At 47.7% G+C, this 23089-nt stretch overlaps 1 protein-coding gene across 1 annotated transcript in view; it reads right to left on the reverse strand.

The window, feature by feature from the left end:
• Window positions 1-21105, reverse strand: part of LOC144178231 (sodium-coupled monocarboxylate transporter 1-like) — a gene marked incomplete in the record, with an annotated part of 104639 nt that extends 83534 nt beyond the window's left edge. Inside the window, 1 exon segment of the mRNA XM_077705930.1 lies at window positions 20385-21105. Coding sequence (XP_077562056.1) covers window positions 20385-20726 — 342 coding nt within the window.
• Between the last annotated feature and the right edge of the window lie 1984 nt (window positions 21106-23089).

Below are 23089 nucleotides of genomic sequence, written 5' to 3' on the forward strand. Positions count from 1 at the left end.
ATGTTGGACATATACTGCTTCACAGTTGAAACTGCATTTGCGCGGGGACAACACCCTATAGGTGTGAATGGCGTTTTGCATTGCGCAGTGTCCCTGCGCAGTTGCCTTTTTTCACTCAAATTGAATGCTCGGCCACGTCATTCGTCGAATTCGCAAACTATGGCACTTCGATCTGCCACTCCAGAGCATTGTGATGACACCCCACGGGGACCTCTTAGACGGTAAGATAGACATTCCTATTTGCACTGTAACGTTTTAGGAAGTCACTACAATCAACCAAGAAAGGATTAAACCATTTTAAGCTTAGTTGGGACTTTCCGCAATGATGTTTCTTCGCTAGTGATCTTTTGACAGTGAAGCCGGTTAGAAGCACGCGGAGACGCCCAGTGCAACCTTTACCAGCGATATATAGGCGTCTCATTTGCCTACGATAAGCGCCTGTTTGGTCTGCGATAAGCACGAGTGTTTGTGATCACAGTTTGTTAAATACAGCAGTTTGGCAAGTTGGTGCATTATGAGTGAAAAATAGAGCGCGACTTCGACAACGACACAAAGGAAAATCAACGGGACAAGCGCTTGTCCCGTCGTTTTTCCTTTGTGTCGTTGTCGAAGTCGCGCTCTATTTTTCAGTCGGGAGCACAGTTTGATCGTCCCCTATGCAAGGCACGTGGTCCACCTGCTGTTTTTCTTTTCTTACGCTGTCCCACTTGGCAACAATGCAGGCGTCTTGATCGAGCGCTGCTTCTTTGCTTCTCTGTCTGAATGATAGAAACGCGACCGCCGTGTTTAGGCGAGGGTAATAATGAAGGGAAAAGAATTAGCACATGCCTAGTACACTCTTCCGCCATCTCCTTTCCCTCGGCGCTTCGAAATTTCCGTAATACAATAGGAAAATCCCACAAAAAAGTTTAACTTTTCCTTTTTATAGGACGTGCGGCAACTGCATATGGGCGCGCACGATCATTTGCCTTCACGTCGCGCGCTCCCTGGGGAACCCACATGAATCACCGAGCCTGAATTATCGGATGCGTGACTGCACCTAGTTTAGGTACGACTACGCCGTTCGCGTCGAGCCTCGCTGACATGCGTGACACCTAAGCGTAAGAGCTACATCCGGCCATCCCAGACCGAGTATATTATTTGGTGGTGGCAGTGACAAGTTAAAATGACGGAGCATCGAGAATGGAAACCAAAAGCGCCTAACCTGTGTCGTAGGAAGGAAAGCGCGCAAACCAAACGCGACCAGGGCGTCCGCATGGTGCACTTTGCAACCCACTCGACCGGCCACGCGGAATGTGGACAAATATTTCGAAGCTCTGAGCCGACGTTAATTAGCACCATCTGCGTAATCTTGCCCACCGTTTCTCCTTTTCGATAATAAGATATGGGGCACCGTAATTACGTCTCTGGGGAGAAACTACTATACGTATTTTTTTCTTCAAGAAGCGCACTACGACACATTCACAGGAGGCATCAGCATGAGGAGGAGGCGGAAATGGTAGTGGTGGTGCATTCAATTTGAAATACTGGTATCCCTCAAGGGTTGCAGACAATTCATCGAACCCCAATACATAGAAGCCGTTTCATCCAACACCACTTCATCGGACGATGTTTGGTAGAAGGACGTTTCATAGCATTTCATCGAATTTAGTCGTGATCTACACTGTCAACGGGTTTAGGAAAATTACGAACCGCGCAATAACCTTTCTGTTTGCATTCACCCTATAGTTTCTTCGAAGACAGAGGACGCCTATGTATTCTTGTTCAAGGTGCGTAAGCGTTATTCACAATTAGTATCAAGACGACGTTCCCCGAAAACAGAAAAAGAACTCGTCTTCATTTTCATAGCAGGCCCTAGTTGACATGTGTCGCCTGCATTTATAGTTGCTCCTTTCGAAGGTATACGTAAATCGGTTCACTACGCACCTTAATTTTCAACAGTGTGCACAGCGTTTTTTTTTTTTTTCATTTATCTTGAAATGTTTATAGACGCGTGCAAAAGCTTGGGTCAGCTTAGTCTACAGACACTTTATGCAAGCGACGCGAACTTCGGCCTCCACCGGACCTGAGCTCTGCTGTTCGGCCTTCCTGCCACCCCAGCGAAATCGACGCGTACGCCGACTGGCTAGAGTCACTTCGCGCATTGCTAATAGCGTGCTGATTCGCAGTGGCTCGATAAGCTGAAGAAGGAGTTCCCGCCAGCCTCCTCGGAGACGGTACGCGGGTACGCAAAGAATTACGTCGTGAAAAAAGTTTCGCCAACTGCACGGTGAACTGGTGATCCGCGGGCCACCTCGGTTTCCTCCTACATTCTAATACGTTTAGCACTTGGCGCACCAAGGCTTACCCCACGAAAATAAATCTGTAGAAAGCTGCAACTGGAGGTGCTCAATAATGTAAGAATCTCACATCCTGCCGTCCGGCGGTTCGTCTGGCGGCGCCTGCAACACGAGCAAAAATCTGCGGACGACCGGCTGGAAGCACTGCCTGGCACTGCTGCGTAGCCAGCAGCCGCCAAAGCAGATGACAGCTGTACGTGCTAGCTAGAGAGGTCCAGGAGTGCATCTCGAACAACCGGAGAAACATGCCACTAAAGGACTCATGGCTTTTATTTCATGGTATAAAATAGTTGCACATGCAGCTGTTCATATAGTCATTGCAAAATAAAGTTTGATTTCCGGCAGTCGTTTCATATAGACTTTCTGTGCGTCCTCAAAATCTGTGCCTTCTCGAAATCTCTGCGATAATCTATAATCTCTACAGGAAGTGACAGTGACAAAGACTTATGCTTGAAAAATGCGCGGTTTTCTTACCCGACCCTAGAATTATAACGCCTTTCATGCTTCGTGCATCTATTGATGAAGAAAAAGGCGAACTTTTCTATAGTAGTAATGCTAGTCGAGATAGAAACTTCGAAACAGCATTCTAAGATCGGGCGACGCCATCTCGATGAAACGGGGTTCGATGCAACGGCTTTGCTAAAACTGACAGCCCTTCAATAAAGCGGCGTTCGACGAAACGGTGTTCGATGAATTGTCGCGTACCCATGCCTCTACAATATGTAGCGCTAAAAAAACTTTTGTACAAGTTATTAGTTATTAAATGTACGAGGATGCCAGAAACCAGTGAGTACGTGAGGCTTGCACTTAAATTACCTCTCACTTCTATGTTAATTACCAGCGTATACATTACAACTCCCTAAGGATTGCTGATTGATCGTAGGGTTTAACGCGCCGACGCAACGCAGGCGATGAGGCGCGCCGTAGTGGAGGGCTCCGGATTAATTTTGACCGCCTGGGGATCTTTAACGTGTGCCGAAATCTCGTACACACGGGCATTTTTGCTTTTCACTTCCATCAGAAAAGCGGCCGCCGCGGCCGGGAGTCGAACCCGCGACATCCCTAAGGATTGTGGATTTCGTTATACATGCAACGCGCAATTTAAGGCACGCAATTACGAGGCACACCTCTACAGTGTAGAGGACTGCGGAATAATGTCGGCCACCTGAGGTTTCGTCAAGTGCACCAAAATATTGTACACGAAAAAATTTTTGCCCGCCGCCCATATAGCATTAGCACACCGCCCTAGCCCCAGCCAAGACCGATATTGAACCCGCGACCAGGCGCAACTTAGCCTTAGCCACTGAGCCGCCGAAGCGATGAGAAGTAGTGTGAACGTGTTTCGCGGTTCATGCGCAGTTAACGAGGATGCACGTCATCGACAAAACACTCGTCTCCGACGCCGTCTTCTTCCGAGTTTATACACTCGCGGCTATTTACAAAGGTCGTGGACAAACGGGAATAGGGTCAGTACAGGCTATAAATCTCGTCGCCTTTTCGTTTCCTTGTACGCCACGACTTTTTCTGGCATCCCCCCCCCCCTTCTTTTATTGCGTAGCATCTCTTCTTTTAATGCGTAGCATTCTTTGCCGAGTACCCTCCAGCCAGGACCGTGTATCGCCCTGCATTTCCACAATAACGCCGATTTCGCGAATGTTCCAAATGTAATCCTTATAATAACGTAAATGGAGATTATAGTCGGACGAAATTTTAAACTAAAAATAAGAAAAATATCAAAATACGGAAAATAGCAAAACGTATAACGCAAGGCATTTCCACAATAATGCAGATTTCGCGAAAGTTCCACTTATAATCGTTATAACAGCGCAAATGGAGATAATTTGTCGGACGGGATTTAGAAAAAGCAAAAAAATGTGGCGGGAAAAAACTCACACTCAAGAGAAGCGGCATAAGAATGCTACACATTAGTAGGTAATTCTCTGAATTTCTGCAGAATTTTTCGATAAGAGAAGCGCACGTGTCAGTGTCCACTCGCTGATATTAACCAAATGAATACTAGACTCACCAGTTCATTTTTTTAGATATTCAAAAAACGACTGCTTCGCACATATAACGCAGTGGCGAGTGCTTTCAAGAGCCACGACGCTATACGACTCTGCCTCGATGTCATTCATATGCCAAGCCAGAGTCCTTCAAGGCATTGAAGGACTCTGGCCAAACGTTCCAGGCACGTGCCGAGCTCGGCTCTAATAGATTTGACGTTGATTCATCTTCGCGTTGCGTAAAATGGCCCATCAAAGCATTTTTTCTTTCCAGAATTTTTTTTTTTCGTTTCACCGCATCCATTGTCTACATCTAAAACCGCACAAAAGGCCGGGACCTGGACAGAACAAAATGACATCGCAGCGTCGGGTCATCGCTTCGTTCGTGACAGCCATCGTGCATTTTTCGATTGAAAGAAAACTGGTATTCTCGGGTATGCATGTCTCACTCCAAATACGTCCGGTGCTTCTTCTACGCTACAGAATGGTGACGTGTACGAGCCGTACCACCGTAAATGGGTACTAGTAGTTTTGGGAAGGCCTTATTTTTCAGAAATATTTTTTTTGCAGTTTTATAGGGCCCCCACGTGGGCTGGAAACAGCATGAAAACGGCGATGCCAATAACCAACAGGGCTTCGCAAAGACACGCCTCGCGTAATAAAAAAAATGCACTGACGATTACTATACTCCCTAATGCGAAATTTGTGCGCAGCGCGAAGTGCGGTCTTCTCGGTCACGGCGCATTTCTGCTGCGTCTCCGAAAGTGATCGCGTGATTGGTGAACGCACGGCGGCGAGCGCTACTCGGCTGTTATCTCGCAGGGCGTCGCCGCCGCCAGCCAGCGTGTTGTTGCAAAACGTGTTTGAACCTCCCGCGCAAATGTCACGTGGTTCGGAGTAGCCACGCACGGGGAAGCAGCGAGAATGCTGTTGCAAATCGTGTTTGAATTTCCTGCGCAAGTGTCACGTGGTTCGGAATAGCGGCGAACGGAACAGCGTCTGAGGAAAGTGTCAGGGGGAGGGCGCTGCTTGGCGGCGGCGCACTGCGAAAGTGTGAGGGGGAAGCAGTGAGAGAGATCCTCTTCACTTTTCGCCAGACGCTTCTCTCCGCTTTCTTTCTGCCTTCGCTGCTTCGTTCGCTCACTCGGTTACGCGGACACAGACAGACGCCGCTCCGCGAAACCCAGATACCGCCCCCAAATCGCTGCGCCCTAAAAAAGTGCAGCTTTCTTTGCTCGTTGGACCGACTGTGGCATCGCAAAATGACGGTGAACAGACGGAGCTCTGTACATTCGTCCCGCTTGGACGCGGTTCGTCTTACCAGGTAGTATCACTCTTTCGCCCAGATAGGCAGACGTCAATATTGACAGGCGCAGCCGAGCACGGCAGGCCCGCCGCTGCCACTCGACTCTCTGGGAGCAACTGCGTCGCCATGCACGTGCGGCAGCCTAACGATCGCCCCACGTACACGATCCTTCTCAAGAGGATCGCGAGCTTCCATGAAGGCGCCTGCAAGCATAATAAATCACACAGCTCGCACGAAGTTGACGCGCACGGTAAAGGTCTTGAGTCTTCCATCACGAACAACTGGGCTCCCTGTCTATAGGCGCCAGGAAACTTTTTTGCAGCGATGTGCGGTGTTACAGACTAGACGTCCCGCACAATGGGGACACGACGGCCACAACGCGACACAAGCAAAATAAAATTATATTTAAGAAAATAAAATCAGCGTCAGTGCTTGCGTTTTTAAAAGCGGAGCTGTTGTTACTGGCCGTCAGTTCGCCGGACAGAATACGTGAGCGCGTGCCTCGCGGCGCCCGCCGAACGTTCCCGGCACGCGCAGTGGCTTTAGCATAAAAAAAAAAAAACTGGAAAAAACCCCGAGGAGCCCAAAACATTGCGAGCGTTTGTAAGCGCGTGTCTCGCGGCAACCACCGAGTCCCCGGTTCGCGCAGTGGCTTTAGCAAAAAAAAAAAAAAAAAAATCCAGTGCTGTCGTCAAGCGCTCCCGCGCATGTAAAAAAAATAAAAAAAAAAAAAAACTCTAGCGCTAATGGTTTAGGTTGAACAGACACCCTGCTTGGGAGAGGTCACCGCGGTCGCCGCATTCTCTAGGAGCCATTAAGGATAATTGGAGACAAGGCTACGAGTGTGCCAATCCATCCCGAGACGACTTGCAGATCCCGCCACCGCTGTGTCGCGTCGATGACGAAGAGCTGGTGGAAGTCTACAATGCTGAGGATGACTTTGCATCCATACACTCACCGCGAAGAAGACGACGACCTCTTCGGTGAAAATGACGACGATTACTAGCACCGCAAGTATGCATATAAACAATGACACTGAAACTTAACTATGTGTCCGTCAATGCTCACCTACAGCAGCTTCGCCATTCAAGCCTTGCGCAAGCTTCCCCGAATTTTTTTCGGTCAGTGCTTACACCTGAATACCGCTGCTATCCAGCTTTTTATGATTTCGAAAAATGGAATTATAGGTCGTAACTTGCATGACAACTCTCACACGAAAACAACAAGAGCGACGTAGTAAGTAAGCCGATATTATAGTAATAACAAGTTTCAAATGTTTTCGACACATAAAAGCTTGCGGTGAGAGCTTGAAGAAGCGGAAAAGTACAATTTTTCTCCACGTGCATATGGACACCACAGGCAAGGTAGTGGTACACGAGCCGTCCTACGGCATTCCATCCGACGTGCGGTAAAGTGCGGCGCCTGCCTACGTATACACAGAGACGCTTGCACGCTAGTACAGGATGTGAATCGCTTTGACGAACTTTGAACCCACACTTCCGAGCGACGAAGAGGAAAACACTTTGGCGGCCCGAACGGAGAAAAACAAACTGTAGTACACTTGCAACACGAGACGACGACAGACACATTCCTCGAGCGTCGTATACGTGGAAGGGCAGAAGCGTCATCTGCTACGCAAGCGGCCTCATGCTGCGGCTAATGAGTAATGACAATATACTACTTTGAGATGACTTTATCTTCTAAAAAGCACGCACACAAAGTATCTGACACATAGTTTTCGTTGTTTTTTGTTCTATTTGTCTCAACGTAGACGTTCTTGACGGATTAGGCCGACAACTCGAGTTCAATCAAAACCACGCATAACCAGAAAAATCAATCCCCGTTTCTTAAGAGAAAGGTGGTTAGAACGCGAAGCTTTTTCCCATGAAACCTGAAAGTCTAAAATTCGAAATGCTTCGACCGTGTTGACGGCTTCATAAGGTGATGTCGACGGAGATGTCGACGGCTTCATAAGGTGAGTGACCCAGGTTCGATTCCGACGATGGGGAGCGGTTTGCGTGAGTTACACTGGCCAAGGTTGAGCAGTTTCACGTGGCTCCTGGAGAGCCGTGCTGCGCATGCGCGAGGAGCAGTGACGTCACACGGCGCACAGCTGGCATGCCGGAGCCGCCGTCACCGCCGCGCGCGCTTCGCCGGTCTGAGCATTCCAGAGGAGTGACGTCGTAGCCCCGGCAGACGCACTGGCGCCGGCGCGTGCCCAGCTGCGCGCTTCCGTTGAGCAGTAGCCAAGTCTGACGCTGCGCCGGAGCCTCTTGATAGCGCCTCTCATTTCGTGCGCATGCGCAGAGGTATCAGTGGGGGTGTACATATAGCGGGGCGTTTCCTAGACAACCAGGAAGGCCTACGTATACGTACGTAAGGCCTACCAGCTGAGCCTCAGATCACGCTACGTATACCCTGGCATAGCCGAGCTAAGCCACCGCTATTTTTTTTTTTTTTGAGAGGTTGATGTGCCTTCGCTTATCATCACCATCGTTTTGTGAACGCCATCGTGTAAAGTTGGCTTCCATGCAGTGCGATTTACTGGTACCAGCGACGCCATCAGTGAGGCTTTGGTTTAAAAAGAGAAGCAAGATTCTAGGGAACCGTGAAGTCTCAGGGCTCGAGTGCTTCATTGGAATTTATTCTTTCTAAAGGAGCACGGAGGAAAGAAAAGCTGCGTAAAGCAGCGTTTATCGCGAGCGCGACTGGGAGCGGCGCGAAGGGTCTGCCAATCCTGATAAAAATTTCCGCTCTTCAAAAAAGAAGAAAAGAAAAGAAAAGGGGCGGGGGCGCAGCTTGCACTATAGTGGTGCAAGGCTGGAGAAACAGCGGAGCTGGGGGTCGACCTGTAGCTTCTTCCGGGTTTGCTAAGTTTTGCTACGCTTTACTACGCGTTGTTAGGTTTTGCGATGTTCTTGCTACAGGACAGGCTAAGCTTCGAGGAGTGAGACCAAGTTTAGGCGGATTTTACAAGGCCGTTCCGGTCGTTCCCACACACTGACAGCTCGTGATCTTCCGCTCTTTGCTTCCGTTTAGGCGCGGCGGCTTCGACGCGATACTCTTGCCGAATGAGGCGGGTTCGATTCCCGGCCGCAGTGGGCGCTGTTATGAAGGAAGCGAAAAGCAAAAACGCCCGTGTGTCAAGATATAGGCGCGCGTTAAAGATCCCCAGGTGGTCAAAATTAATCCGTAGCCCTACATTACGGCGCGCCTCACCGCCTGTGTAGCTTCGACGCGTTAAACCCCACAATCAATGAATCAGTCAGCCGTCTCGTATGTTTTCAAGCAGCGACACGATGGCGTTCGCGCTGCGCTTTTTCCTCCTCTGGAGTTTGATACTCATTCGGCCGATCGATGCCTTGCCGGAGTCTAAACGATGTGTTCGGCATGCAGTCACACGAGGAGCTGTGCATCACTGTGCCACGTCGGTGCAGTGACGTCATAGCTAGGAGAGGCTTGGCTCCGCCTATGCAGCTGCGCGAAGGTTTTACCGGGCGTCTCGCGCCGCAGGAGTTTCTTCCTTTCTTTTTTCTTTGTTAACGCCACCGGACGAAGCTCAAGCTTAAACAGCTCAGCTCAAGGTCGAAACAGTGCACTGGCGGATCGAATAAGGGAGGGGTGGGTGCCTTCCCTTAAGAGCCATCGCAGTCACAATTGCCAAGCCAACAGAAGGTTTCAGCCACCACCCTCTTCCGTTCTTTCTGGTCACACTCTAAGCCTCCCCCCCCCCCCCCTTCCCGCCCCCACGCTGCCCCTGAAAGTTGCGTAGTCCATCAATCACGCCCTGCACAAAACAAAGTCCTTCTCCAAGCCTCTTACGCTTCGAAGCAAACAACGTACTTCGACACAAGAAATCATAGCCCTTCCACAGTGGGCAGATGGAAGTCCAGCGAAGCTGGCGGTCTGGTTGGATTTGCTATATTGGGAATTCGCCATACTGAATTATAAGGACAGCGGACCGATCTCTACGTAACAGACGAAGCGTCCACGAGATTGTTTGGTAGAACCAATGACGTTTTATTGCAGCGCGACTACGCCAATCAGTGATCACAGCGCAGGCTCTAGTGTGCGCCGCACAGGTGGCCGCCGGGGAGCACGCGGCATTACGCAATGGCAGGGGCGACATAGACGCTGGACGTGGCGAACAGTGTAAACCAATCTGGAAATAGGCGGCGGTGTTGAGGAGTATAAAGCGGCGCTGTAACCAACACCAACCAGATTTCGTATCTAGTCGGTGTTCCCGTAACCTTACTCCCGCCGTTGATGTTCGTGCTTCACTGCGCAACAGACAGTGTGGAAAAGCCGGCTTACAATGACCACGCTTACCCCGAGCTTCTTAATGTCGGCTTCACCAGTAAGCACAACTTCATTGCTGGAAAGACATCTTTCAGGGGAATTATAACACATCAAAATACGGGCTCACTGAGACGTCTTGCAATGAATTTTAACAGCGGAGCTGTTCTAGTGCTGGTCTCGACGGCAGTCTCTGCTGCCATCGTGTAACGCTCTCTCTGGCGCAGGTTTCTCTGCCGCGCGAGAGTCGCTTCACAGTATAGAAAAATTCATAAAAATTTAAAAAAATCCTACTGCCCATGAAATAGTCTTCCAATCAACGCATTTGTGCTTACAGGTGAAGCCGACTTAAAAAAAAAAAAACCGGTGGTTTTCTCACATTTCCAGTTGCGCAGTGAAGCATGACCACCTACGGAGGGAGTATGATCACAGAAAACGGCTCTAACTCTTGTGTTATCGAAAGTATCCCTAAACAAATTAAATGACCATTAGCCGCAAAGACGACTCTACAAGCACGCCGAGTTTCATTTCCTTGTCGTAATTAGTTCGCAGTGGAGTTGTAAACGTTACAGAATTACTGTCTGCTGTCAATACATCGCCACCTACGGAGAGAATATGGTTGCAGAAAACGGCTGTGACAGGGGTAACAGTATATGACAATTAGCCGCTAAGACGACTAACTTTACGCACAAGAAAGAAGCCGAAGCTAAATGGAATCTTCGTAAAGACAACCCACGGCTCCTAGCTGTTTAGATTTCACATACGGAACTCGGTTTACCTTTTTCCCATACGCTGCCAAGTCGTCGAGTTTTCGTTCCACACGGGCGCGAGAACCGAGGGGCATGGGGGGAGGGGGGGGGGATACAAACAGCTTTGCTGTAAAAAGCCGCCACGTTGACTTTGCAATACCTTGCCAAGCGAATGCAGGAGGCGGTCACAAGTAGGAGCTATTGCGGTCGTCCACATGGCTCCCAGCGATGTTGGGACCAAACGAAGCCTTTGTACTATGTCTAAGGCCGCTGTTGCACAAATCCAATCTAAATCGTTGTCGACCACTATCAGCATAGGAGATGGCCCACGCTTTATTTCGTGGACGCAAACCGGCAGCCGATGGGTCACTGAATAGGCGAAAAAATCATGCAACCCTCCGTCTAACAACGATGATGGTTGAACGCAAAGCTTTCTCTTGAGGGGTTTCTTGCTTGCCGTCTAAGTTTGGACTTTGATTCGCAGCCGGCTTGGAGTTTGTCTCGTTGAGCTTTGATTTCGACTCGCGCGCAGTTTGGACTTTTGATCGCAGCGCCTTTTACCGTTCGCCATTTGACTTCGCACGAAGAAATCTTCGCGTTTAACCATCGTCGTCGTTAGACGGAGGTGTGAATTTTCTGTCTCATTTTGCATATCCATACACCCATCTCCAAATCCAAGCTACTTGGACCGTGTCGGAATGACGCAACCGGATAGACTTCGCCTTCATAACGCGAGGGACCCTGCTTCGATTCCGACTATAGGAAGCGTTTCTTTCGTTCACTTCACCCACGATCATCGTCAAAGAAAGTTGGAACTCGGATCTCCTGCAGGGCGTTTTGTGGTGCGCACGGACGCCGTCAGTGAGACATAGAAAGCTTCGCTTTAAAGAACGCCTGCAACACTTGCGATAAGCGCTTTCACTCTTTCCTTCGCGTGTGGAACCACTGCGAAAGCTATAGATATCGCCTACATGGAGCGGCACTGAGTGATTGACTGGTCGCAGCAGATACGCCTTCATTTCTGCTTCGTTTTTGTGGCTTTTTGTAAAAGTTGCTATCGAAAAGCGCTCATTGCTGCAACTGAAGAAAAACCGGCTAACAGCCGCTACATGGCCTTAGTGCCGTAATTCGAGCAGTCGAAGAACGTCAAGACCGGGAAAGAGAGAAAACTTTTTTGAGCGAGTTTACAAGTTATCTGATGGGCATACGGTAGTAATTTTTGGCTGAGGTACTTTGCGACACCCTAATCTAAGTACTGGGTGTGTTGGGTGACTACGTTCTGCAAGCAATTAAGATTTCAAAAAAAGTTGAAAAAAGTGTTTCAGGGTCCCTTTAATGAATGCCAGGCGCACCGCACGAGCTGTCAAACGGTGCCTGCATGCCAGCGACAGTGCATGTCTTATCCCCCATCACTGACGACTAAAACTTTGCAGCACGTTCAGTGCCTGCGTTATCAAGAAGCCACGGCCTCGCCTGCTGCTACACACTGAGAAGTGAACCGTGCGGCAACGAATTCCTCAGGAGCGAAGACTGTCGAGATATTTAAACGCGTACGCACGCCTAAAACATGGAGGAAAGCCTTGAAAACGAACAAGCATTCCTGCGGCCACAGATGCGGTGTCTATAGCTCCATGCGCAAGACAATATTTGCCGACCCAATTCGGGTATCACCCATCATTCCTTTGCGGGCGCAGCAACACTGCAGCGCCGTTCTCCTCCGTAGTCAGCCTGTTCCTCGCGACATCGCGCATGTGCAGTAGTCCACCGTCTTAGCTTTATAAAGTTCCCCGCTAGCCCGTCCGGCAGAAGAATTCGGCACATCCCGAGATGCGAACCCTGCGTGCCAAGTGACAAGACCCTGCAGTTAAGTACTTTATATGCGCTCTTTTACTTCCTAACAGCGTCAAAAAGAATAAAAAAGGAAGCTAATTTTTCTTCCATAACTTTATTCATATTGACAACTTACGTGAAACTCGACAGAGCTGCGAAACGAGAAGCAAACTTCAGCGCAGCTCTGCTTTGAGACAATAAATGATGATGATGATGGTTGGATGTTAATGGCGCAAGGCCAACTAGGGCAAAGAGCGCCAAAACAGTGGTTAAATATGAGAGGTGAGAACTTAGACACTGAAACCAGTAAGCAAGAACAAAAGTAAAATCAATAAAAGACAGTGAGGATGGCTGGTGTAAAGGGCCAGATTTCATGATGCGCGATAGGAAATGAGGTTTAAAAACTTGACTTCTGACAAATACTCAAACACACGTTTGACGGAAACAATGGCATCGTCACCTAGGAAAAACGATGGATGTAGGGGAATATGTTGTCTGTAGAGTTCTCTGAAGTGTTTGTGTCGTGTTGTGTCAAGTGCTTTGAGACAATAAAACTATACTAAACTGTCTTTACAGAATTCCACTGCTGCAGTTTTTTCGTCGAGACTCTAAAAATGACAGAAAGATATTCATACGGGTACTTTGTTACGAATACGTCCCAACAAATAGTAACTAAACTTCAGTGTAAAAATATCCTTTTTGACAGTGTGTTTGTCTAACGCCTACCGGGGTAGGTGCCAAAAAGCAGAACTTTGTAAGGTATGAATCGAAACACGCAAAATCGAAAAATACTGTTAGTGAACGTCACATAACGGCGCGATATTTGTATACCTCGAAAGCCACATTTCACAACTTTATTACAGTAATTAAGCCACGCGTCAGTTGGACTTTCATGGAAAGAAATCGCGCTATTCGTGTGTTCTCGTTCATATTCTCCTGCTCGCGTTTCCTTTCTCCATAAATGTAGGTTCATTGAGTCAGGCGGCTTTTCACTTCGGTACAACTCTCGCCTTAATTGGTATGAAGAAATGGAGGAAGGGGTGGAGGGGTGCTTGAGAGTGAATACGAAAAATTGCAAAAATTATGCTCGATATACGCTTCTTCGATATATTCAAGCGCGGCGTCAAGAATCATATTTGGAATACCTCCTCTTAGTTTTTATGGCAGCTCCCTCAGCAACTCGTTGCACGCATTCGATTACCCTAGCGATAAAACGCGCCGCGCTGATATAAGAGACAAGGAAGAACAATCATACTTCCATGTCTCTTATCTCAGGGAGCCTGTCTCATCCCAGCGAACGGTGTACAGTGTTCGACCTTCTTGCGCTTATCTTTTCACGGAACTACTAGCATTTCTACAGGCACAAAACATACAGGCCGCCGCACTGGTAGGTGACGCGCTGTAATGCAGATGAAAGCTATCTCATTAATAAAACTACTACTACTACTACTACTACTACTACTACTACTAATAATAATAATAATAATAATAATAATAATAATAACTTTATTATTAGTAGTGAACTTACAACCATGCTGTATTTCAAGTCTTGTTAATTGGATTAATAGTTTATTCGCAATGGAGTTCGATAGTATCGTTCCCTCAGCATATTCAAGTACACGTGCTTCAATGAGAGGAGTTTGGCCCCGGCAAACTACTGTTTTATTTATTCACAATTTAGTTGTAAATCAGCATATTCAAACGCACGTGCTTCTATGAAAGGAGTTTGACCCCGGTAAATTACTGCAAGTGACTTCCAACAAACTTGAGGATGTTGCATCGGGCGAGGGCAAAGGTAGCCTCGACTTTAGGTGACGCGGCACGCGAGGATGCTTTCCTTCTCTGATGTGTATCTCCATGTGCGTCAGCAACAGCGCGGGCTCCCATACCTTGCTTTGATTGCGCTCGTAGACATGGCGCGGACAGGCTTTCCAATATTTTATGCGTGTCCTTCACACGCACTTTAATAAAGAGGATTACTAAAAATAAAGCAGTTGGAAGGCTTTTTTAAAGACGATAGTTTTTCTTGCGCTGTTCAAACGCGAAAATTTTGGTCCGCCGACCCATCCGTCGATTCGGCCACCCGGCCAAAAGTCAAAATTAATTCTTGAGTGAGACGTTTATATAGGCAAACATTTTCAATCTAATAAATGTAGTCATATGCTCTGTATTTGTCAACATCATTCAGCAAGAACATAATATTAGGCTTATTTGAGAAATAACATCAATACGTAAATGGTGTTTGTAGTATTCTTTTAATTAAAAGTAGACGTGTGCTCGATTTTTGCGAGAGTAAATTAAAAAATTCCCCCGCATTTCCCCGAGGGGGAGAATGTGAAAGTGCGAATGCACGGTTGTCGGCCCGCTTGCGGCGCTTGCGCTCGGCCCCCGCAGCCCACCCCCTCGCCGCCTTCTCTTCCATCTCTTCCATCGGGTTTGTAGTATCACGTGTACACCACGCAGTTATCAAGCCGCTATAACGCCGCTGAGTCGCCAACGCACGCCGCTGACGACGTAGTTTGAATGCGTTAAAGATATAAGGCGCGTCTAACACTGATATCACCGTCGCGTCTGTGGCTTGGTCGGTAGCGCGTCGCGCTGCGGCCCGCAAAGTCCTCGGATCGAAACCTGGCGCCGGATGCTGTTTTTTCTTTAAACAGCACTGCGGACGCCAACGCCGCCGACGCCGCCGCCGCCGGCGGTGGATGGTTTGGGGTCGCTTATAAAGAGCATTCGCTCTTAAAATAAAGTCACGTTGAAAACAATGTTGTGACCACGAAATGTATGCATGTATAAATAATAATTGAGATATAAAAACAAGGCTGGCGCCCAGGCCTCACGCTCACGGCTCGAGCGTCAAGTCCCGACAGTCCCAACAGACGGCGCAGCAGTGCAAACGCGGCAAAACTGAACGCTTCAAACCTCCAATGGGTGGACCGAAACAGGAGGGGAACAGCGTGACAGGTGGGCGGATCAGACGGGATGGGGAGTTACGTGGCAGAGACGGCAGAAGAATATCGTCTTTCGATGACATTTAAAGCGACCAGAACAGGGGCGGTATTCTCGTGTTTGTCCGTTTTGAAAACGTCCGTTTTGCGCCCTTTTTATTGTGCCCTACTTCCAGTTGTCGGTGGGCTTGGGATTGAATTTTGCGCAACTGTTCTTGTCTCAAAAGTGACACCCTTGAAACGGACACAAAACGGACAAAACACGAGACTACCGCCCCAGGTGCGCGACCAATTTTTCCTTTGCCAATTTTATCCAGCTGAACACTCCCTGCATGCCGCTTTTGGAGTAGGACCAGAAAATAGGCTCTAAATGGCACCGTGTCTGAGGGAGCAGCAGCATTTTACACCGGGTTGGTGTCACAATGTAGGAGAGACGGGAATGCAAATTTGATTTGTGCATCTCTGCCGGAAAGTCGTCAAGGTTTCGCATACATATATGTATACTGGGTCTGCGACAACAATGTAGGAGAGAAGGGAATTCAAATTTGATTTGCTTATCTCTGCCGGAAAGACGTCGAGGTTTTGCATACATATGGGTCTTCGACAACAATGTAGGAGACGAAAATTCAAATTTCATTTGTTTATCTCTGCCGGAAAGTCGTCGAGGTTTCGCATACGCATGTATTGCTCATCAAGGTTATCCTCTTTTCGCTAGTCACATGCATCATCGGTGAGAGGGCATCAGTGGAATATCAACGACCAACCAGTCCAGGGGAAATCAACACGGTGGAGCAGGTCTCTGCAAAGGCAGACCAGACATTTACCTAAAATGCAGACGCACGGCTACAAACAAAAGCTATACAACTATCTAAAAAAAAATTCTCTGTTGAAGAACAATGTGTAATGGTTCTAGAATATAACTTGGGGCTACCTCGGAAAGTTTCTCTACCAACTAAGCTAAACAGGGGGCTAGTCCGTTTACAGCAATCGACAACTCGAAGTGAAGGATAGCGGTCAGACGACCAGTTTAGCGGAAACCCCCAGAGTGGCGTAAGTCTTCTGCAGAGAAGAATTTAACATCTACGTCAAATGCAGATTTTGCAGCCACGTCTTCAAGCCATTGGCTGTCGCTCTCGAGAAAATTGTAGTAGTAGCTGGCATATATCGGAACGTGGAGAATATAAGGGAATTTTTTTTTTTACCTCAGATCTGCAATCAAGATTTCAATGGGTCGTTTTTCCTGCGCCAAGGGTGGTATTAGTCCCATGGCAACTGTTTCCACACAACACTAAAGCGGTCAGATTGCGACGGGTCGCATTACATGCACTGCGCTGTCTAGCAGCAGCGACTTCCACAGCTTTTTACGACCTCACAAAGCATGATCTCTGTCACCGGTGAAATAAAAATTAAAAAAAAAAAGCGACGTGACAGTGGACGATTTCCTCGCAGCCAAATGCGGCTCATTTCGTTCCTATGAAAACGCTTCGTGAAACCTTTAGTTCGATTTAGTGACGTTAAGCAGCAGCTGCTCCGCTAAATTGTCGTGTGCGGGGCCGCTTCGAAGGTCGGCGTGCGAAAGTGGACGCCGGGGTAGGGACGAACGCCCAGCTGAGGGTTCAAAATAGTATGCCAAATACCTACTCAGTTTACCAAGACACTAAACCCGCAGCAGGCAGAGACGCCCTTCCTGCTTCCTATTATGCGGGCGTCATGGCCCTCACGGTTACAGAACGATTCGAAAAAGATCGACACCTGGAGATAGCTGGAAACATGCGAATCGTCTGTGGACGACGAAGGTGGACTAAGTGCAAGGAAAATGGACACAGCTGAGCTGCGTGCCGACGCAGACTTGCTGTGCTGTTAACGTTTTTAGCCCCACAAACAAGGAGATCTGAGCGCAGCCGCAATACTGAGCACTGAGTTTATTTGTGCTCTCTAGTTTCGATGAGGAAACTTTCTTGGGGTCGAGCAACAGACAGGCAGCGCACGGCGTGTAGTGGATGGAAACAGCCAAGCATGTACGGGCTTGCATGTCGTCGAGGGTATTCGGTTCTCCCCGATAATTTTTTAAGCGTGCAAGCTCCATATACGTAACTATTGAGTGCAAAGCGGGAAAGTCGGTATAACCACAGTATAGGACAACAACGCATGCAGGGACGGGAAGGACGGGCACGGCCGTCTTCAAATTTCCCGCTACATGACGTGAGAAGTAAAGTAGTAGGAGAATATTAAAAACCGAGTTATCTGGGTGTTAGAGGCGAGTTAGCATTCAGTTGGTACGATGAAACGAAACTAGAGGCACCCCTACAATCCCACAGTTATGATCCTTAGGCTATGTTCAGACTACGGACGTAACAACCATATCGTGAGTTATGAACGCGTATAGTTGGGTTAGCTGAGACATCGAATGACGTCATTGATTAAAGATATTAGACAGTTGCGACAAAAGCCTGCACCCGGCCTAAATTCCTGTGAAGTCATAAAATTTCTGCCACAACGTGGCAGGTGAGTCACCTGTGCTTCACCTGTTTTCCTTCATGTCTCCACCATCTGTTCGAAATTTGCGATTAAATTGTTATCATGGTTATCGGTACAAGGCAGTGTTTGTAATAAAGCAAACACGTGTTGCGCTTCACGGTCACTTTAACGTGTTCAAATGACATTTTACCCCAGCAGCATATGCAGTACTGTACCTATGTGAAGTCTCGTCAACGTCTACGGCCACGCTACGTATTTCTGAAGACCATGGCCTCCAGACCAGGGCCGTACCCAGAGGAGGGGGAGGGGGGCGGGGCGTTGAGGGTTCGAACCCCTCCCGAAATCTTTTCCAGGCAGCACGTAAGCAATACCTACTGTTGCTTTCAGCAAAACTACCCCCTTCCCAAAATGCCCCCCCCGAGAAAAATTTCTCGTTACGGCCCTGCTCCAGACTGCGCTATTTGACTCATGTTCGCAGTCATACAGCTCCAATAATGTGGGGGATGATCTACATATAGCTATTTGTTTCAGCACTGAAACACATTTTGCGCTAGAACAATTGTGGTAAGACTTTCTTCACATGAGCACGACTCCTTCAGAATGAACTCGCTATATGTGGAGCACGAAAAGGCAAGTATAGGAGGTAGCTGTATGCAGCTTTGACGTGCACATATGTGGATCAGTAAACATTTTTTTATCTACATACAGCGTCCTGCAAAGCATTTTTTTGCAAGCTCGCGAGAAAATCACATATTTTCGTATAAGCTGATGCCATTTCCAGCCGTCCGGAATTCTACGCGCGGTGGTAATAACCACTATATGATCAGAAACACAGCAAGGACTACAGGCGGAGAGGTTACATTACGGTTCTTGCCGTGAACCGCGGGCGATAACTGTGCGTGGTCGGTAGTTCGGCTCTGTTTGAAGGGAATTCAATTGACAATATGTTGCTCCCTTCTAGGTTGCGATCTGTTTCTGAGTGCTCTGTTTAGCGATTTTTTTTGTTTTTAATGCTTGGGCGAGTAAACCGAATCCCCGTTCCCTTTATATCCCAGCTAAGTTTGACTTTTTTTCCCACTCAATAAATATTTAAAGAGAGAGAGGGAGAGAGAGAGAGAGAGAGAGAGAGAGAGAGAGAGAGAGAGAGAGAGAGAGAGAGAGAGAGAGAGGAGAGAGAGAGAGAGAGAGAGAGAGAGAGAGAGAGAGAGAGAGAGAGAGAGAGAGAGAGAGAGAGAGAGAAAAGAGCAAGGCGGCTTTACTCAGCCATTATCTTTCCTGACGAGCAGTTACACACATCGCAATTACCAGCCCTGCTGGTTGCATTTTTTTTTTCATACATGCACCCATTTAAATCTCAGGTCAAAAGGAAGTTCAGCCTCGTAAGATGACCTTGAACCGGGGCGCTCCATCCCACTGCCACGTGTCGCCCTATTATTGCACCCGTTAGTGGCAGTATTCGTATGAACAGTATAATTATCCCGGAAGGCCATTTGTGGCGGTCGGCAAAGCTTTGCGCAAGAAGAGACCAAGTGAATTACGCTCCGCAAGGTATTCCCCGCTGCATGCCTCCGGATGCGACTGCTTCCAGACGAGGCGGGAAATTTCAGACGGAAAGCGCGCGTGGGCGTCGAGCGCCGAACCGGAAAGATGAGCACACGTGGGTGAAAAACAATTATAACTTGAGCAGGACGTACCCCCCACGTTTCCCTGACGACGGCTCACCGGTGGCAATCGATTTTGCCCGTTGGCCAAAATTTCGCAACGACTCTTGACCACCGCGCGGGCGCCGCTATTCAATTGGCCGCTATGTCAAGAGTCCCAAGCAGATTGTCGCCGCGCGTGGCAATTTACGGCTGTCCCCTTCGCCTGGCTTATCCTCCTCTACATTTCGCGCCTGGTTGGCTTTCTACAAGCAAACCGCGTGTTTTTCGCGCACCTTGTCGGCTTCGGGAAAAAAAAAGATTGCGCAATAACGTAGGCGAGTATCGATCGGGATATTGATGCTGCTTAATTTTCCCTCTGCGCTGGCCGGCAGCGGACACCACACGCGACAAAAATATGTGGTGTATTTCCTCTAGCCGCAATATATGCATTATTCCCTCTTTAAAGCAGTGATGCCCACAGCTGCTCATAGTGATGCCAAGCGTTCTCGCATCTACGTGCAGCACGCATGAAGTCGTTTAGAATTTTTTTTTTAGACTTCTATAATTAAGTCGGTGCACCGCCGCACTTGCATTTGTAAATAAAGTATACCTACGGAGAGCTCGTAAGCGGTACAAGCTAACATTGTTTGAGGAACTAAATACTGACAAGTAAGTATTTGGGGGGAATGTGTCGATAACGTGCTGCGGTCTCGGACGCACAAGGAGCACGAAAAGGGGACCTAAAAAATAAAGAGGGGCGGGAAGAAAACGGAGTGGTCGAAGTCTGCTTACCGAGTTAACGCTGGTCAGCTGCAGGTTGTACAAAACCGGCAAAAAGAGTTCAGCGGCGATCACGTTGGAGACCGCAAGGCCGAAGATGGCCACCCAAAACTGTGTCCCCTTGTAATACATTTCAGACGGATAGCCCAGCACGGTAGTTGCAGACTGGAAGCTCGCCATCAGCGACATGGACACGGGAAAAACGCCCAACTCCCTGTTGCCCATGAGGAACGTCTTGGTCGATTGCTGGCGCCGATCGCGCCAGGCGAAGTAGATGCCGATGCTCGACGAAACGCACAGCATCAGGCACATCACGCTGTAGTCTGTCACCGTAAATTTCGGCACTTCCTCCATGATTGACGCTGCTGTTACGGTCCCAACGCCGCGACGGGCTCTTAGTTCGGCCGTAAGAGCGAGATCAGTATGCTTAAACTGGTCGCGGACATTGGACTCGGACGTGTCAATGAACTTCGCCAAGACTTGCTGCAGTGATGATCGTCGCCGTGGTTTCTGTTAGGTGGAATCAACCGCAACCAATTCAGTGTCACTGTTGTAACTATGCCATGCCTCCACTATCCCGCTCCGAAGATGAGCCCCTGACACCGGAGAAATGAGGCGTACAACTGTCTTGATGAAGACAGCGCGGTGTAACGTGAGGCGATGCCGAAGCGTCGCGCCGCATCAAGTGAACTCGGAGCGGTGTGGCGGCTTCTGCTCATTCTAATCGAGCAGTTATGGCTTTGGCTCCGGCCGGGCTTGTGCTCGCGTTGGCTTCTCTGTCACAGTAGTTCTGTATTTAAAGTGTCATGTAAAAATGCACTTTTCCAGTGCTTTTAGAGTGTTATTCGCGTTTTGTGCATACTTCACTTAGTAAAAAGTTATAAACTTTTAATTTTAGGGTATAAATTTGGTAATGTGTACCTAAGATTCGGTTTCGCACGAAGTCGTTTGCTTCACTTACCAATGGGACAGGACATGCCGCACAACTAGAGTGTACTAGTACACTCTAGCACAACGCCTGCGAAACCTGTAGCAAGTGCTTTTAATTCCATAACAGGAACGTTATGAGCACCCTTTATGTACTGGATAGTACATGAGTCTGAGGCTAGTGTATTTGTATTGTTTAAAGTTTCCGAACTCGTCCCAAACTGTCCCTTACGCGACCCGGCGTTCGTTTTTCACACGTGCCCGGTCTTTCGGCCGGCAGTACGGTGATAGAAAATCTACTGTGGTCTAAGACATGGCGCTTGCTCTGCATCAAATAAATATTTATACTCTCTCTCTCGTCTGTTCTTCCGTATCACTGTTGTGTTCAATGATTACCACAAGAGTAATACATTATTCTTAACGAAGTCTACGTTGTCAGTTCTGCAGATTGCGTCAGTTTTAATGACACCTAACGCAGAAAGCAATAGTTTCGTAGCGAATTAATTTGCACAGTCTCAAAATTTTTGAATTAGAGACGTTGCTCACCGTGAACTTGGCTCTGTCCGCACATTTGAGTCATTTGGCAGCTCAAATTAAAAATTCAGCGACTGTCGGACTGCCCTTTGCAAAATCTATTAAATCTTGATTAATATAATTTGCAGATATGCTGACTGGTACAACAGGGAGACAAGGGGCGCTTTTTAGCCTAAACGGTAGAGAGTAACATAAAGTTCAAACATAAAAGAAATAAATGCCAACTACGACAATCCAGTTTGCCTTTCTGCGAATACTCGTATCTTCGTGGTAAATAACGCAAGTGCACATATTTGATGAAACTGAATAAATATCGCCCATTCATTTAAAAATGTGCCAAGTGCAGTAGTCTTTACAATAACATGTGCAAACTGAATTTTTTTTAACCATATCCAACACAAATAATAATAATAACTAAAAAAAAATAATAATATAAAAACTGCAAAAATTATAAACAAGGCTGTGGTGTGCAACACTGGGAGGACTTAACCACAGACCCACAGACCACCACAGACAGCGAGTTTCGGGACCACAGTTTTTTTAGCAGTAGTCTACGTCTTGTTAAGCAGTCGGTACAAGCCTTGCGACATGTCTGAATATTCCATAAAAGCCAAATCTCTTAATATCAAATCAAACAACAAAAAGTATCAACCTGTTAGAAGTTTCTAATGTTCCCAGAATTCACTACGTATATGTAGTTCAATTCCCCTTCCAATGAAACATGCCCTTGCCCTTACCATTACCCTTGCCCTAACTCTTCTGAAACTTTGTGCCTAATTGTACATTAACCAATGTTTAATGCATGTTAAGTGCCACTCAATGCCTTTGAATACACTTACATTACCTTTGGGAACATAAAGCATGAAAAATAATACCTCATTAACAATAGTCCTAAAAAAATTTTAAAAAATCAAGTTTTAAATGGAAGGTCAGCCACTCAAATACTCATTTTTGGGCCACATGGTCCAGAATCTGAGTGATTGAACTAATTTTGACTAATAACAAATTGGTTAGTTTACATGGCAGTTTGCAACAAATAGCAGTTTGCTTTGCAGTTGCTTAGTTTACTTAGCAGTTGCCTAGCAGTTTGCTTCGTTAAGTCCAAGCCTCCATGCTGCCATCTCGTGCAACACCTGTTTTTGTAAGACACACTCACAAAACAAGGCCAAAAGTTCTATAGACAAAAAGGAGCCAAATGAAATTTTAAAAATGAAGTAGTATAACGGAAAAGTAGAGGGACGGAAATAGAAAGGTAA

Source organism: Haemaphysalis longicornis, unplaced genomic scaffold, assembly GCF_048455015.1.
Source record: "Haemaphysalis longicornis isolate Haplotype H1 unplaced genomic scaffold, Haemaphysalis longicornis Haplotype H1 scaffold_4, whole genome shotgun sequence".
NCBI classification, from domain to species: Eukaryota; Metazoa; Arthropoda; class Arachnida; order Ixodida; family Ixodidae; genus Haemaphysalis; species Haemaphysalis longicornis.